Here is a 15,727-nt window from a genome sequence, read left to right as displayed (position 1 = left end):
TACAGCATTAGTTTTATCTTCCAGTTAGTAAAGAGAAATGAGCGAAGGCTAGCAACACAGGCCAACTTATTTCTGTGTATGAAGGATCACTATTTGCATCTAGACTTTGCTGTGAAAATAAGGGGTTTGTATTAAATGAAATATTGGGATTAATTTTGATGAAAATTTTCTCATTGAGGAAAATTACTTATTTTACTCATACGTAAGAGAAATTTACTTCCAAAAAAAGAAGAGGCTGTGAATAGGCTGATAAATCTTTACATAAGTAAAGATGGTGCTCCTTTCCCAGTTAGATCTGAACACACATGTGGCTTCATGGGCATAGACATGTGACTCAGCATTATCTAGGAGCTAATTTTTAAGAGTAAGGTTTGAAAACGAAGGGGCTGACTGGCAAATGGGACATTGCTACAGCACATTAGTGAGGTCTATCTAGGGGTCAGTTTGCTGGCCTAATCTTGTAGGGTACTTTTTTAAAACGTACTTTTGAATACAAGATAGTATTCAAAAACATGCTCTAAACTCTTATTTTAGAAATGGCAATGATACTTAAATTCCCTCTTAATAGATGACATCTAGAATTGGATGGAGGAATACAATAGAAGTGTTGGCCCTTCATGTATAAAGTTTTAGGTTAAAGATGATATATTGACTGCTATTTTAGCAATATGCCTGTTAAAAAAATATTCACATTATCTTTTAGCATTTTGGTATGCTAATGTAATTAAATTAAAGTTAACTATAATTAAATAATGAATTAAATTCATAGTTAACTATAGTTCAACTAAGAATTTTCCTTATGGGTACTAGTGAGAAAATTATAATTTATCTTTATTAATCTATACTGTACAGATTTGGATAAAAGTAGTCAATCAGGGACAAGGCAAGACTACCCACTCTCATTCTATTTATTGAATATAGTACTCAAAGTTCTAACTAGAGCAATTACACAACAAAAGATGGTCAAAGGGATACAAATCGGAAAGTAGGAAGGGAAGGGTATCACTATTTGCACATGATAATGTAGTATATTTAAGCGACCCCAAAAAATTCCACCAGGGAACTCCTACAGCTGATAAACAACTTCAGCAAAGTGACTGGATATAAAATTAACTCAAATCCTCCACCCAAAAAAACTGAGAAAGAAATTAGGGAAGCGAAACCTTCACAATAGTCATAAATAATATAAAATATCTAACCAAGCAAGTCATATATCTATATAACAAGAACTTCAAGTCTCTGAAGAAAGAAATTAAAGAACACCTCAGAAGATTGAAAAATCTCCTATGCTCATGGATTGGCAGGATTAATATAGTAAAAATGGCCATCTTACCAAAAGCAATCTACAGATTCATTCCAATCCCCATTAAAATTCCAACTGAATTTTGACAGAGATAGAAAAAGCAATTCTCAAATTGATTTGGAATAACAGAACATCTAGGATACCTAAACTATTCTCAATAATAAAAGAACTTCTGGGGGAATCACCATCCCTGATAAAAACTACATGATATTAGTATAGAGAAGATAGATAGATCAGTGGAATAGAATTGAAGACCCAGAGATAATTCCACACACGTATGGCCACCTTTTCATTGACAAAGAAGCCAAAACCATCCAGTGGAAAATGACAGCATATTCAACAAATGGTGCTGGTTCAAGTGGTGGTCAGCATGTAGAAGAATGCAAATTGATCCATTCTTATCTATTTGTACAAAGCTCAAGTCCAAGTGGATCAAGAACCTCCACAGAAAACCAGATACATTGAATCTAATAGAAGAGAAAGTGGGAAAGAGCCTAGAACACTTCAGCATGGGGGGGGGGGGGAGTTTCCTGAACAGAATACCAATGGCTTAGGCTCTAAGATCAACAATTGATAAATCGGGCCTCATAAAATTGCTAAGCTTCTTCCTGAAGACCCAGCCAAACCACTACTGGTCATATACCCAAAAGACGATCCAACATATAACAAGGACACATGCTCCACTATGCTTATAGCAGCCTTATTTATAATACATAGCCAGAAGCTGGAAACAACCCAGATGTCCTTCGAAGGAAGAATGGATACAGAAAATGTGGTGCATTTACACAATGGAGTACTACTCAGCTATTAAAAACAATGACTTCATGAAATTCTTAGGCAAATGGATGGAACTAGAAAATATCCTGAGTGAGGTAACCCAGACACAAAAGAACTCATCACTGATGAGTGGATATTAGCCCAAAAGCTCAGAATATCCATGATACAACCCACAGATCATATGAAGCTTAAGAAGAAGGAAGACAAAAGTGTGGATACTTCAGTTTTATTTAGAAGGGGAAACAAAATAATCACAGAAGGTAGACAGAGGGAAGGACCTGAGAAGGAGAGAGGAAGGGGAGGGAAAGGGGGGGGGGCAAGATCAGGTATGGAAGGGACAGGAAAAAATATCAGAGGGTCAGGAAATTGATAGAAATATGTACCAGTGAGTGGTGGGGAACTGGGAACCTAGCTAGAAAGCCCCAGGTGCCAGGGAAGAGAAAGGCTCCCAGGACCCAATGGGGATGACATTAGCCAAAATACCCAGGAAGGGGAGATAGAATCTATAGAGGCCACCGCCAATAGATAGGCACAGCCCCCAGATGGATGGAGCTACCCACCCATCTCAAAAATTTTAACCCAGAATTGTTCCTGTCTAAAGGAAATGCATGGACAAAAAAATGGATCAGAGACTGAATGAAAGGCCAATCAGAGACCGTGCCACCATCAGCAGACACCAAATCCCAACACTATTGCTGATGCCAAGAAGCACTTGCTGACAGGAGCCCCAAATGGCTGTCACCTGACAGGCTCTGCCAGCACCTTACTAATAGAGATGTAAATACTCACAGTCAACTATCAGACTGAGCCCAGGGACCCCAATGGAAGAGCTAGGGAAAGGACAATAGGAGCTGACAGGGATTGCAACCCAACAGCAAGAACCAGTATCAACTAACCAGACCTCCCAGAGACTAAACCACCAAACAAAGAGTATACATGGAGAGATCCATGGCTCCAGCTACATATGTAGCAGAGGATGGCCTTATCTGGCATCAGTGAGAGGAGAGGGAGGGGAGGTCCTTGATGCCCCAGAGTACAGGGATGCTAGAGTGGTGGGGCAGGAATGGGTGAATGGGTGGAAGAGTATCCTAATAGAGGCAAAGGGGATGGAGAATGGGATGGGAGATTTGCAAAGTGTAAATGTCCTCGAAGGAGGACATTTGAAATATAAGTAAATAAAATAACCAGTAAAAATAAATAATAATAAAGATAGTCTCAAATTAATGTTCCAGAAAATAGTTCTACATTAAGGATGGTGAAAATGTATGTGACCCTCCAGATCTTCCCCATAGTAAATCATGAGCATTAGGATATCTGCTCATCACTCCTTAACATTCTATTCATAGTAGCTACAGTTTAGATATTATTTATCCAGAGGGATAAGCTTCATGTTAGAAGTTTGTAGATATTCAAGGTTACAGACTATTTATTTACGGCACTCTGGGACTAATTGTACATAGTAAAGCAGATTCAAGATATCTTAAGAAGAGCATACTTCTTGTTCAGCCAGCTGCCACTGAGTTCAGAGTCCAAGTATACTGTACACAATGTTATTTCACAATACATGGCACAAAATGCTTCATAAAATGTACTCTGTTTTAAAATATGTCCCTCCACACGAACATGGCTTATATTTCCTAGAAGAAATAAATTCTCTCTCTTCGCCATTTACAAAGTATCAGTTAAGAAACATAGCTACAGGAGAACCTGCCCTCAGGCCTGGCATGAGGATTATAGAAACCAAGTTTTCCATTATCTGTAAGACAGACTATTTCTGATATGTAGTTCTAACAAGCAGATATGGCCTGAGAATTATTCTAGCTTAATTTCTTTCAGATTTCTCCTTTGTTGGAAGGGGAAGAATTCAGACAAACTAAACACAAGTCCTCAACAATTAGTAGATAGAATTCTACCTGAAGTTTATTTATTCTGACATGATCAGTTTGGAGTATGATTTAGTTAATGCTATGCTGCAAAACAGACATATTTTTTCCTCGGTTTTCATTGCTAAAATTGGAATAAATAATATTTCATTTAATTAAACAACCAATGTAATGTATTTAGAATAATCCTAGGTATATGTTGCTATAATTATGGAAATCTTACCCAATATTTTTGAGAAAAATGTGGTCACCATAAGAATATTTGCGTACTTGCCAACAGTGTTTTAGCAGATGATTTTACAATGCTTAGGTGGCCCTTCTTACCTGCTTTGTCATAGCGTTTAAAAAACACAGGAACTTTTCTGAAAGGAGCATAGCTTTTTCTGTATAGAGCATAGGTTATGGCATTGTCCTTTTTGTGGCTGCTAACGTGCCAACTTTTAAATCTGATTCACCATATTCTTAGACAATACACCTTGAGATTTTAGTGTTGTGATATGGCCCAGTTTAGTAGGATGAATAAGTAGGATCAATAAGTTTGGAGGAGGTGTAAGGATGGTTTCACTCTGGGAAAACCTAATCTTGTCTTATGTTGAGGAGGCCAGTAGATTTGTATGCAATTTAGAACTAATTAACCTAATTCTTTGGACCTTAAGAAAAAAACCTTTCACAAGAATGTATGCAAGACTGTTGAAAATGTGAACAAAGGCTGAATTGATTTCTTTTTTTCTACTAATCATGAGTTTGACAACTCATGTGATGTTGAAAAATATGGGAATGAACTGATGTCTCTAAAGGGATCGATGCAATAAGTGAGCTACTGAGAACTAGAAGTGCATTTAAACTCTAAATGTATTTTATTAGTGAACCTGAATTATAAATTTGGCATTTCAGTTGATAATAGTAAGTATTCAAGATCTGTCCTCAAAGTTGTAGCAGAAGGAGCTATAGATCCTGTTGGTTGATTGTGGGACTGAATTGAGAGACTGATGCTGCCTTCCTTAGGGATCCTTCAGCTGGCAATGTTGCTTTGCCTCGTAGTGAAGATATCTTAAGCACTCTTTTCTCTCATTTGGAGTTTTCCCCTTCCTTTCAGTAGTGACATGAAATGTGGCTAAGACAAAGCAATGCCAATTTTTGCTTATCTAGTGATGCAAAATGTAGCTCTAATCTTCCCTCTTTAGAATGAACCATGTGGTGTATATGCTATCAATTGCTAGTAATCTAATAATTTTGAAACAGACCAGGGTTCTAGCCAACAATTATAAACCCAACAGTTCACATGATTTTACTCAGTAATAAGTATTGGAAACAAAATGCAGTTTTTTCTTCTGTTTTAGACTGACATGCAATTCTGTGCCACGTGTTACCAACTCTGAAGAAACTAAGTGGTAGAACTTGTAAAGATAGTTTTAAGAAGCCGGGCCACTTCAAGATCAGTTTAGATACTTTCTCCTAAAAGTAAACTGATGATAGTCCCACTTTTCACCTTTTCAAAGTCTTACTAAGGACTGAATAATTTTTCAACATTGACTTCTTGCACATGGTAGAACTCAGAAGTCCATTAATTCTTATAGATATTCAACTCCAGTGTGGAAAGTGATAAAGGCTGCTTGTGTATAGGCCACAGAGCCAAGATGATGGCATGAACTCTGTCTCAGGACAAAGTTGGAAATTTCTATCAGCCAGTTTTCTGTATGTAAAATTATGAAAGGTATAGTATGAAAATTAGAGACTATTCTGTAGAAAAACACTCGGCAAGCACTTAGTTGATGATTAATGAAATGGCTGCTGTTGTTAGAATGTTCTCAGAACTTCTGTCAGGAGAGAGATGATGTAGTGAATACAGTTTTGTTATATCTTCGTTACAACTGAGAGGCATAAAAGAAGTACTTTTGTTGGGTAGGTAAAAGTCTTTGCTGCCTAAGTGCAGCAAAGTGCCTCTAGATATTTGAGACAAGTTTTGATGAGTTCATTGAGATGATAAATTACTTCTCTGCAAACAAGAGGTCTGGGCTTGTGTGTGCCTGGCTACTTTTGGGTATTGGGAACCAGATGAATAAGGAAATATATTAAGTTCATTGCAGATAATATGGTGTACAGTATACTCCAAAATTACTCGTAACAGAGCTCTGCTGAAGGTTACAGACTTCTGATCTACTGAGACTTGTCTAACTGACCTTCCTGTGGCTACTTTCTTAGTAAGATAGAAATACTCAAATATAGTCTAGAACTTGGATACTTCTGTACCAGCTCTTCCCTTGCTGTTCTCGTCTCCTTTTACTTGCATTTCAGTGAGGGTGATTGATACTCAATCATTTATTAATGCCAGAGCTAGAAGGGACATATCTGACTCAGACCTTTAGCTGATGAAAAGCAGGCAGTAGGGTGTAAACCCAAATATCATGGGCAGTCAGTACGGCAATATTCATCCTATTGGTCTAGCCCGACTTTCATACATACCTGAGATCTGATGAACTGTGCTATTCCTTTAAACAGCATTCACTGTAATTACTTGAACTGTGTTGTTCACTATTAATGTAAATTGGCTTTACTAGCCTCACATATAAAATTAAACTCATTATATTTAATCTTTTAAAATATTGTACTTTTACATATATGAGTGTTTTGGGTGCTGCATGTATGTAAGTGTACTATGTATGTGTGCAGTTTCTGCAGAGGTCAGAATGAAGTATTAAATCCTCTGGAACTAGAGTTAGAGGTAGGTATGAGTCCTATGGGTGCTGGTAATCGAAACAGGGTCCTGTGGAGAGGAGGGTGGGTGCTGTTATCTACTCTGCTATCCCTGCAGCACCTACGGTTAATGTTCGGTTACTTAGGAGCAGATGACAGACAGAAACAGCACTGAAGTTCACATGACCTAGGCTTTAGTTTAAGGGTGCTTTGTTTTGTTTTGTTTTGTTTTGTCAGCACTGTTTGCTGATTGGCAAGAAATTTTTGCCAAAGCTTAATCCTTGACTGAGAAATTAGAGTAATTAAAAACGTAAGTAAATATGAGCAGAATCCAAATACATGTTTCCCTTTACCCTTTCATCATTACTTATATTCACAAAGAGAACTATAACTAGGGAATCAGAGCTGTAAGTTGATTCTTAGTCCTCATTATTTTTACGAATTCAAGTTGATGTGTTTATTGTTTCTTAGCACTTAGAATTCCTTATCACATATTTATATCATGTATTCTGTATCGTAAATCTTACTTTCGGGTAATGTACATCTTATTTTTTTAAAAAAATTTTTTTACAGGGTTGAGTAAGAATTTTAATTTTTTGAAGAGTTCTGACTTATAACTATTGAGACATTTTTGCTTATTGTTTGATGGATTTATCATTAATAGAGAACAGAACATCAGAAATGTTTTTCCCCAAAAACCACTTATACTAATCATAACTTTAAACTTCTCATTGTAGCTAGAACGAGTAAATTTGTCTGCAGCTCAGACTCTGAGAGCCGCTTTCATTAAGGTGAGGTACATTCACTTCTTGCATTTATTAAACTGTTATACGTAAATCTAAATACCAGGTGATTGTTGTTAGTTTTAGACTACTTAGATATTTCTTATGCTTTGGTCTATTACATAAAGCTTTGAATACTTATAAAAGGCAAACAACAGCAAATGGTGTATCAGATGGTCTCTCTTAGATGTGCATTTTTACATTCTTTTTTTATTACTTCTTAAGAATGTGTTTTAAAGTATAAATTAGTTATACTTCAAATAGTTTAATATTGAGATATAAAAATCTACCTCATATATGACAGACTAAGGTTACTTTGAGAATGTAGTTAAGACATTTCAGGTGCATTCCTTCATTGTCCTTAGACCAGAGCTGTTGAGTTGTTCATTACTGGTAACTTGTTGAGCTCTAGGAAGTATGACTTGTTCAAACAGTCCTGTCCTGAGGATACAGGTTTGGTGACATTGTTTTAAAGTTAGCAGAAGCTAGCTTAGTATTATTTCTTAGACACTATAAAAACAATTTCTCTGTGCACAACCACTAGAGAAAAATTAACAATGCTTACTTGATTTCATATTTGTTCTCAGGGTATATTTCTGTTGTTTAGCTCTACTCTAGAGACTCAATGTACATTTTGAGCATATTGTTTTAAAATGTTACCTGCTTTCTCAACTAACATATATGTTTCTGTGGCCCCAAATTAATTTTTATGTACTTGGAAATTCCCATCATTAATTAAAATATCTTATTTTTAAGTCAAAATATGTTAATGTTTAAGTTAAGAATACGCTTAAATTTTTTGTAGCTGTTCCTTTTAGTGATATTCAAAAAACTGGTAAAACAATGTATCCTTGAGGAATTTTCTTATGACATTGACAAAAATAGAGTTGTGTGGCTAAGACAGACCTGCATATCTGGGTTTGCCCATGGATACAGTTAATATTCACAGCACTGGAGTTTTAGTGTTTTGCTTTATTTGTTTATTCACTAGTGAGTCTAAGTTACACAGGTCTGGCCTTGAACCTCTACCTCACATGACACTTTGGTCTCAGCCTTCCAAGTACTGGAAACTGTAGGCATATACTATTCTGCTTCAAGTTCACAATATTTCTTAATTCAAAAAATGGTGACAATTATTTAAGAGGAGCATGAATCTCATATTAAGTAGTGATTTATTGTTAACTATCAAAGCTAGGTAGATCTCAAGTAAAACTAATGAAAGCTATGCAGGAAAGGTGATTCTGTGTTTTTAAATTTATTTTTGAGAACCTGGAGAGAGAGCTCAAAGGTTAAAAGAACTTAATGCTCTTCTAGAGAACCTAAATTCAGTTCCTGGCACCACCCCAGGAAGCTTACAACTTCCATAACTGCAGCTCTAGGAGACTCTATACCTCTAGCCTACTCGAGTACCTTCACTCACATGCACATACCTACCTGCAACCACAGAATTAAAGAAAATGAAAAGGAATTTTTAAAACTTTCTTTTTGAAAATGACAAAGAACTATTGCCGAACTACTTTTTTATACCCATATTTCCAGTTCTTTTCCTATACAGTGGTTTTTAGTCACATCGTATATTATTTGCAGAAAAAGAGGATTAATAATTTTCCCAAAATAAATATATATCACAATTTTTATTAAGATATACATTCTTGATTAGAAGTACCTTGTCCGTCTTGTCCGCTGCAGACAGGTTGTGCTATCTCCTACATTGATAATCATTGGCTATGAAACTGCTTTTATGCTGTGGGATGTTTTTCTCTTGCATTAGAGTCTTCACAAAGGTTGAGTACCCATCAAGTTCCTGGTTGAAATCTTTCAAGTGCAGATAGCATCTCTGATCTAAGAGCAGAAGGTTCAGACATATCGATTGAATTTGAGCTTTTGAAGATTTAGCCAGGACTTTAGCTAGAAGACACTAGGACAGTGGTTTTCAACCTGTAGGTTGTGACCCTTTTGAATGCCCTTCAAAAGGTAACCTAAGAGTATATTGATATTACGATTCATAACAGTAGCAAAATTACAGTTGTGAAGTAGCAACGAAAATGATTTCATGATTGGGGTCACCACAACATGAGGAACTATATTAAAGGGTCGCAGCATTAGGAAGGTTGAGAACTGCACTAAGACATAATAACCAAATATTGTACCCAGCCGCCCTGCAAACCTAGTGGGCTGTGTGAAGTGTTTTAGAAAAGTGAGTGTTGTGATATTTAACATCTGTTTACACTATGAACTTCTTTTGAAGTAGTTTGTGATTTCAACATACTAGATTGATCTCCATTCCTTTAAATGATGTCATATCTTTGTGGAACTACTAAAAGCAATTACCACAAAGAGAAAAAAATCAATGTGCAGAAAGAAATGAGAATTGTGCCAATCTACGTCCAGTGTTTGAGAAACTACAGTGCTCAGGAAGTGCAGACATCCCATTAATACATAGCCTTCACTAGCAGTGAGATAAAATGCTGTCTATCTTGTGTACAAAGTTTTGGAGGTAACTGAGTTAGCAGGGTGTACCACTTTCCTAAGATATTTGTACTACCTAAAGTACTTAATAAGCTTCATTTGGCTCTCTGAGCTCTGAGAACTGGCAAAGTTCAGGGCCTCTGTGAGACTTCTGCATTTTCCAGTGCTGACCTTTTGCTGTGCCAAATCAAACTAGTATTAAAAACTTTGTGTGCAGACTTTGATTTAATTCTTTCAGCACTTTAACTTAATTAGCAAGCTGTTTCTTTGCAGTTATTTCCTGTAAACACCATGCCCCCAAGATAATTCATTATGTAGGTGGACTTAATGCTTCTTGGACAAGGAAGATAAACAAGTGTTATGAAATAAGCATCAAGTAAAATTTTTGGCAGTTCAGGAAACTAAGACTATAATAGTGCATTTAGCCATATTTGAATCGTTTTTCTTTTGAGAGTTGCCTTGGCAAACAGAATTTAGATGCTTCATTAATCATTTATCAAAGTGATCAGCATAGCAAGTACAGTGATCCCAACATTCACTGAGGTACTGTGTGTGTTTTGTGTCTTTCCCCACTTCAGTTCACAACCTCTGAGGTTTTCTTACTTGATACCTCATACAAACAAGAGTGTTTTAAGAGAGTGATGAAACAGAAAAGAAAAACAAACAAAAAACAAAAAGGATCCCAGTGACATTAGAATGAAACTGCAAAGACAGATTAATTGTGTTTGAAACTAAGGAAGCAGAGTGTCATTGAATCATGATTGGAAATTACATGATTATTGGGATAAAAGAAAAGCATTATATAGATTTAATTGGCAGGCATCCTAAAAGAGACACACTTTCAATGTGATTAAAATTCCTTTTTTTTGTGACATCAGCTGACACAAGTCTAAAGAATCTGGCTGAGACAATAGGGCAGGGATTAGAAAGGCACAGCTAAGGGTCAATTGAAGGGATTGCCTGGGTAGAAAGCAGCCGCTGGTGCTGCGCCTCACAGCTGGCCACCGTGTGTGATGTAATCATCGAACACAATAGCAAATAAATTCTGCACCCTCATGTCTGCTGCTTTGGCTAACTTGCTGTGGACTTCCAGGTTTCCTTAATCATAACCGTCAAGTCATAATACATTATTATCAGTCCAATGAAGGCTGCCCTTCTTCCTTTATATTACTTTTTCCTATTATTCCCATTTTCTTGATCATGTTAGTGAGTCTCTCTAGTAGCTTAATTGTTCTTTTCTCTTCTGTTTATTTGGATACATGCATACATTGTACCTACACAAATTTATGGATATTATATATGTATAAATCTCAAAAAAAAAATTCTTTTTTTTTGTAATGAAAAAAGCTAAATTACTATGAAAATGAAAATGTAAAATTTGCCTTTATAATTAATCTTGGTATGGCTAGGTTTTAATGCCTTAAAATTCAAGAACCCTAAGAAATGTACATTTATTTATCATGCTCCATATTACTGATCATGCTCTGTATATAGCTTTCCAGGGTACTATAGAGGGCCTGAGGGAAGGTTCCATGCATCAATGCAATTATCAAATAAACCTGATGTGCAAAATGTAATCCCCTGAGCCCACGCTAAGATGGAGGGAGAGAACTGACTCCCCAGAGCTGCCTACTCACTTACACTTCCACATGTGTGCTTGCCTATGGCTAAGCAACCCATTTTACATACATACATACATACATACACACACACACACACACACCCCAATAATAATAAATGAAAATCAGTTTTCAATGAGTGATACTTTAAAATCCATTGAACAAAATATTTTGCTATAAAACTAAAATAGGCAGTGGGAATTATTCTATAGAAAAGGGAATAAATCAATTTTATTTAAAAGTGCAAAAGCTACCCTAGTGTTTTATTTTGCATTTCCTGGCATTTAATTCTAATACAGCACATCTTCCAAAAATATTTGATAGGAATTATTACTGCCCATCCTTAAGATGAAATGTTACATATGCTAAAAATTCTCAGTGTAGTCATGAAAAGAGTAATATATATATAATAAAGACATTTTGTCATAGTTGTTAGGTTGATTGAAAGAGGACATACTGGAGAGACAAGGAATGCTGGGTGCTTCTGTGAGTTTGCACATAATAAAAACTTCTGATGCATAAGCTAAACAAAGCTGATGGCGCCTTTCTTAGCACCTGTGTCACCAGTGTTTTCTTGTCCTTATAAGTGAATAAATTCAGAACAATTAAATTTTAGCTTTAAAATGTTGATCACATTTCTATGTATCAAAACTAGCGATTTTTTTTCTTCACAGAAAAAGATTAGAAATGTAAGGGTTTTTTTTTTTAACCTTTTATTGATTCTTTGTGGGTTTTGCATCATGTGTGCCAGTCTCATCTATGTCATATCTGTCCTTTGTCCTTAAAACCTCACCCCAAAATAAAAAACAGACAAAAAACAAAGCATAGAAAATATGTCATTGTGGAAGCTGTAGTATGTCACAATGCTTTCCACGGTATATCCCTCCCTCTGTCAGAAGCCAGAGATCCTGAACCAGACCTATGACTCATTGCATGTTCTTCTTCCAGGCTGAAAAGGAAAATCCAGGCCTCACACAAGACATCATTATGAAAATATTAGAGAAAAAAAGTGTAGAAGTTAACTTCACCGAGTCCCTCCTTCGTATGGCAGCTGATGACGTAGAAGGTATCAGAAAGAAGACTTGTGTGTAGTTCTCCGTTCTTGAGAAGCCCTTCCTTCAGACCATTCCCATTTGACCAGACAGTCCTCCTCATTCCCTCATGCTTCTTGTGACGGTGATGGCTATTATCTGTACAAAGTAGACAAGGAGACCCTTTAACTTTTCTGTATTTGCCAGAATACATCACAGTTATGTGATGTATTTGATACTATATGCTTTTATCTTTTTACCCATTAATATAATGTTTAACACATTTCAATTTCACTGGAAGTTCTGAGAAATATTCTCTGTTGCATTTGAAAGAAGTGAGCCGTTTGTAAGTTGATGAGCTTCCCATTAGTTGGCCTGGTGGTAAGCCTTCTTATCTACCAGGTCTGATTGAAACTTCTTTTTAAAAAGCCATTCTGTGATCCCTACCTATATGTTGGGCTTATATTGGTCTTTGTTTTAAAATGAAATGTTAAGAATATACTGAAAATTGTAGTAAGTTTGTGGTTATAATATAGTGAACCACAGTATATTTTACATTGTAGACATTTTAATATAATGAGCCATATTATATTCAACACTATACAACTTTTAGTATGATGAACCATAAAATATTCTACACTATAGGGGTTTAATATAATGAACTATAGTGCATTCAGTACTGTAGGAGTTTTAATATAATGATCCATGTATAGTCAATACTAAAGTTAATAAAATAGACTTAATATATTCCACATTATAGGGGTCTTAAGTTTCTGAACTCAAATTTCCCTTTTACAGATATATAAGTGACCTCCTTCATGAATTTTGTTATTTAAGGTTTCATGGGACATGAATATAGAGTATTAGGACTGATGAGTTAATGAAGCCTCCTCTTTTTTTGATCAATGGATGGGTGGATTTTATTAGGCTTAACCACATATCTCAAAGATGTGTAGTCTTATTCTGTTTTACTTCAGAGATTATTTTTGCACTGGACCAAGTTGAACTTCGTTTCTCTTTTTGGGCTCAGTGACTTTTCCCCCTCTCTCCTTCCTTTGATCAGCATTGAGAGCTCTTAGATTTGAATTTGTCAGAGTTACATGATACTTTTTATTGTGTTTCCATTTTATCAGAGTACATGATTGAGCGGCCAGAGCCAGAATTCCAGGACCTAAATGAAAAGGCACGGGCACTTAAACAGATTCTCAGTAAGATTCCCGATGAGATCAATGACAGAGTGAGGTTTCTGCAGACAATCAAGTAAGTGAAGTTTTCTGATTTGTTTAAAAACAAGAATCATTAATTAATTCAAGTAAAATATTAGTTTGGAATAAAATCTGAAAATTTGAAATGCCATGGACTTTGAATATAATGACCTCAGAGTACCCTGTCTTTAGGATGTTTAAGTGGCAGCAATGAAATAGTGGACTAAACATAGTGATGTAAATAATATAATAAATTAAACTTTATGTGGTGGTTTGAAAAGGTCTGGCCCCCATAGACTCATTTTTTGAATGGTTGGCCCATGTGGAGTGTAGGAAGTGGCACTTTTAGGAGATATGGCCTTGTTAGAGTAAGTAAGGCCTTGGAGGAAGATTGTCATTGTTGGGGTGGGCTATGACGGTTCTATGCTTAAGCTCCGCCCAGTTTGGAAAGAAAGCCTCTTCCTGGCTGCCTGTGGAAGACATAGTCTCCTGTCTGTGTTCTCAGATCAGGATATAGAATTCTTGGGTCCTCCAATACCAAGTCTGCCTGCATAATGCCATACTTCCCGCCATGATGATAATAAACTGAACCTCTGAACCTGTAAGCCAGCCCCAACTAAAGGTTTGCCTTTATGACCTTGGTATTGTGTCCTCTCACAGCAACAAAACCCTAAGACACTATATAAACAGATTCTGTAAATAACCTGTATAGTTCAGATAAAAATAAGTGTAGGCACTATGTTGGTAGCAAGAAAGTTCCAATGTTGTTTTTATTTCAAAAATGGCATAAATCACTTTTGTATAGATGTGAATGGCATTTTTTGATATTTACCGAACTGAACTCTAAATCCCTGCTTTTGGGTTATAGATTACTAAATAAGGGCTAAGAAGCTGACTGGTAGCCAAACAGCAAAAGTTCTAGAGAACCTAGGTAGCAGACTTGTGGCCCATCTGTCTTAGTTAGGTTTCTAATGCTATGATAAAGACCATGACCAAAAATGCAACTTGGGGGAAGGCTTATGTATCCTAAGTCACAGTCTATTTAGGAAAGCCAAGGCAGGAACCTGGAGTCAGGCTCTGAAGCAGAGGCAATGGAAAAATGCTGCTTACTGACTGGCTCAAGCTTACTGTTAGATACTTCATGACTACCTCTCCAGGAGGAGTCCCTCCAACATCAATCATCCAAGAAGAAAATGCCCCACAGCCAATCCTATGGCTCATTTGCCATTTTCTCAATTGAGAGACCCTAGCTTATGTCAGGTTGATAAAATCACCAGCCTTTGACGTTTGTACTAGTGGTGGAGAAAATACTTTCTCGCTAAGTTTCTATGGTAATTCTCTTCAGCCTTCATAGATAGAAAGCAGTACAAGCTGGAATAATAATATCTCTATTTAATGCAGTGTCTTGGGGAAACCATAGGTAAAGATTTCTGGGAAGCATAGTTTTATTGGCATGTTTCTGTGGCATAGGCTAAATTGTGCTACCTTGAAACCATACCTTGAATCCTTGAAACCTTGAAACAGGTTTCTGCTATTTGAATGAAATGTGATAATGGATATCATCTATTGAATGTGAGTAGATTAGACAGGAATATTACAGTGAACACCAAGGCAAAAAAGGATAGAAGCAGAGCTGGAATCCTCATGACAGTTTCTGTCCTCCTAGAGCAGTGGTTCTCACTCTGTGGGTGGTGACCTCTCTGGGTCACATATCAGATATTCTGTATCTCACAGATTTACATTAGGGTTCACTACAGTAGTAAAATTATAGTTATGAAGTAGTAACAATATAATTTTATGATTGGGATTAATTCAACATAAGGGTTGCACTGTTAGAAAGATTAAGAACTTTAGGGAGTCTCTTTAACCTGCTGTGGCTGAAGGGAAATAGTGTGCAAGCTACATATGGAAGAGTTTGCCCATAGTTTTTAACAAAGGCTTAGACATTGCAGTTTTACTTCCAC

At 36.3% G+C, this 15,727-nt stretch overlaps 1 protein-coding gene across 1 annotated transcript in view; it reads left to right on the top strand.

Annotated features, from left to right (window-relative positions):
- Pdcd10 (programmed cell death 10) overlaps positions 1-15,727 on the top strand; it is a 43,394-nt gene that overhangs the window by 19,282 nt on the left and 8,385 nt on the right. Inside the window, exons 3-5 of the mRNA XM_021157692.2 lie at positions 7,395-7,448; positions 12,476-12,593; positions 13,692-13,818. Coding sequence (XP_021013351.1) covers positions 7,395-7,448; positions 12,476-12,593; positions 13,692-13,818 — 299 coding nt within the window. The remainder of the gene's footprint in view (positions 1-7,394; positions 7,449-12,475; positions 12,594-13,691; positions 13,819-15,727) is intronic.

Source organism: Mus caroli, chromosome 3 (assembly GCF_900094665.2).
Source record: "Mus caroli chromosome 3, CAROLI_EIJ_v1.1, whole genome shotgun sequence".
In the NCBI taxonomy this organism is placed as follows: Eukaryota; Metazoa; Chordata; class Mammalia; order Rodentia; family Muridae; genus Mus; species Mus caroli.
The sequence above is the reverse complement of the archived record's forward strand: the minus strand, read 5'-3'. Positions and strand labels throughout refer to the sequence as shown.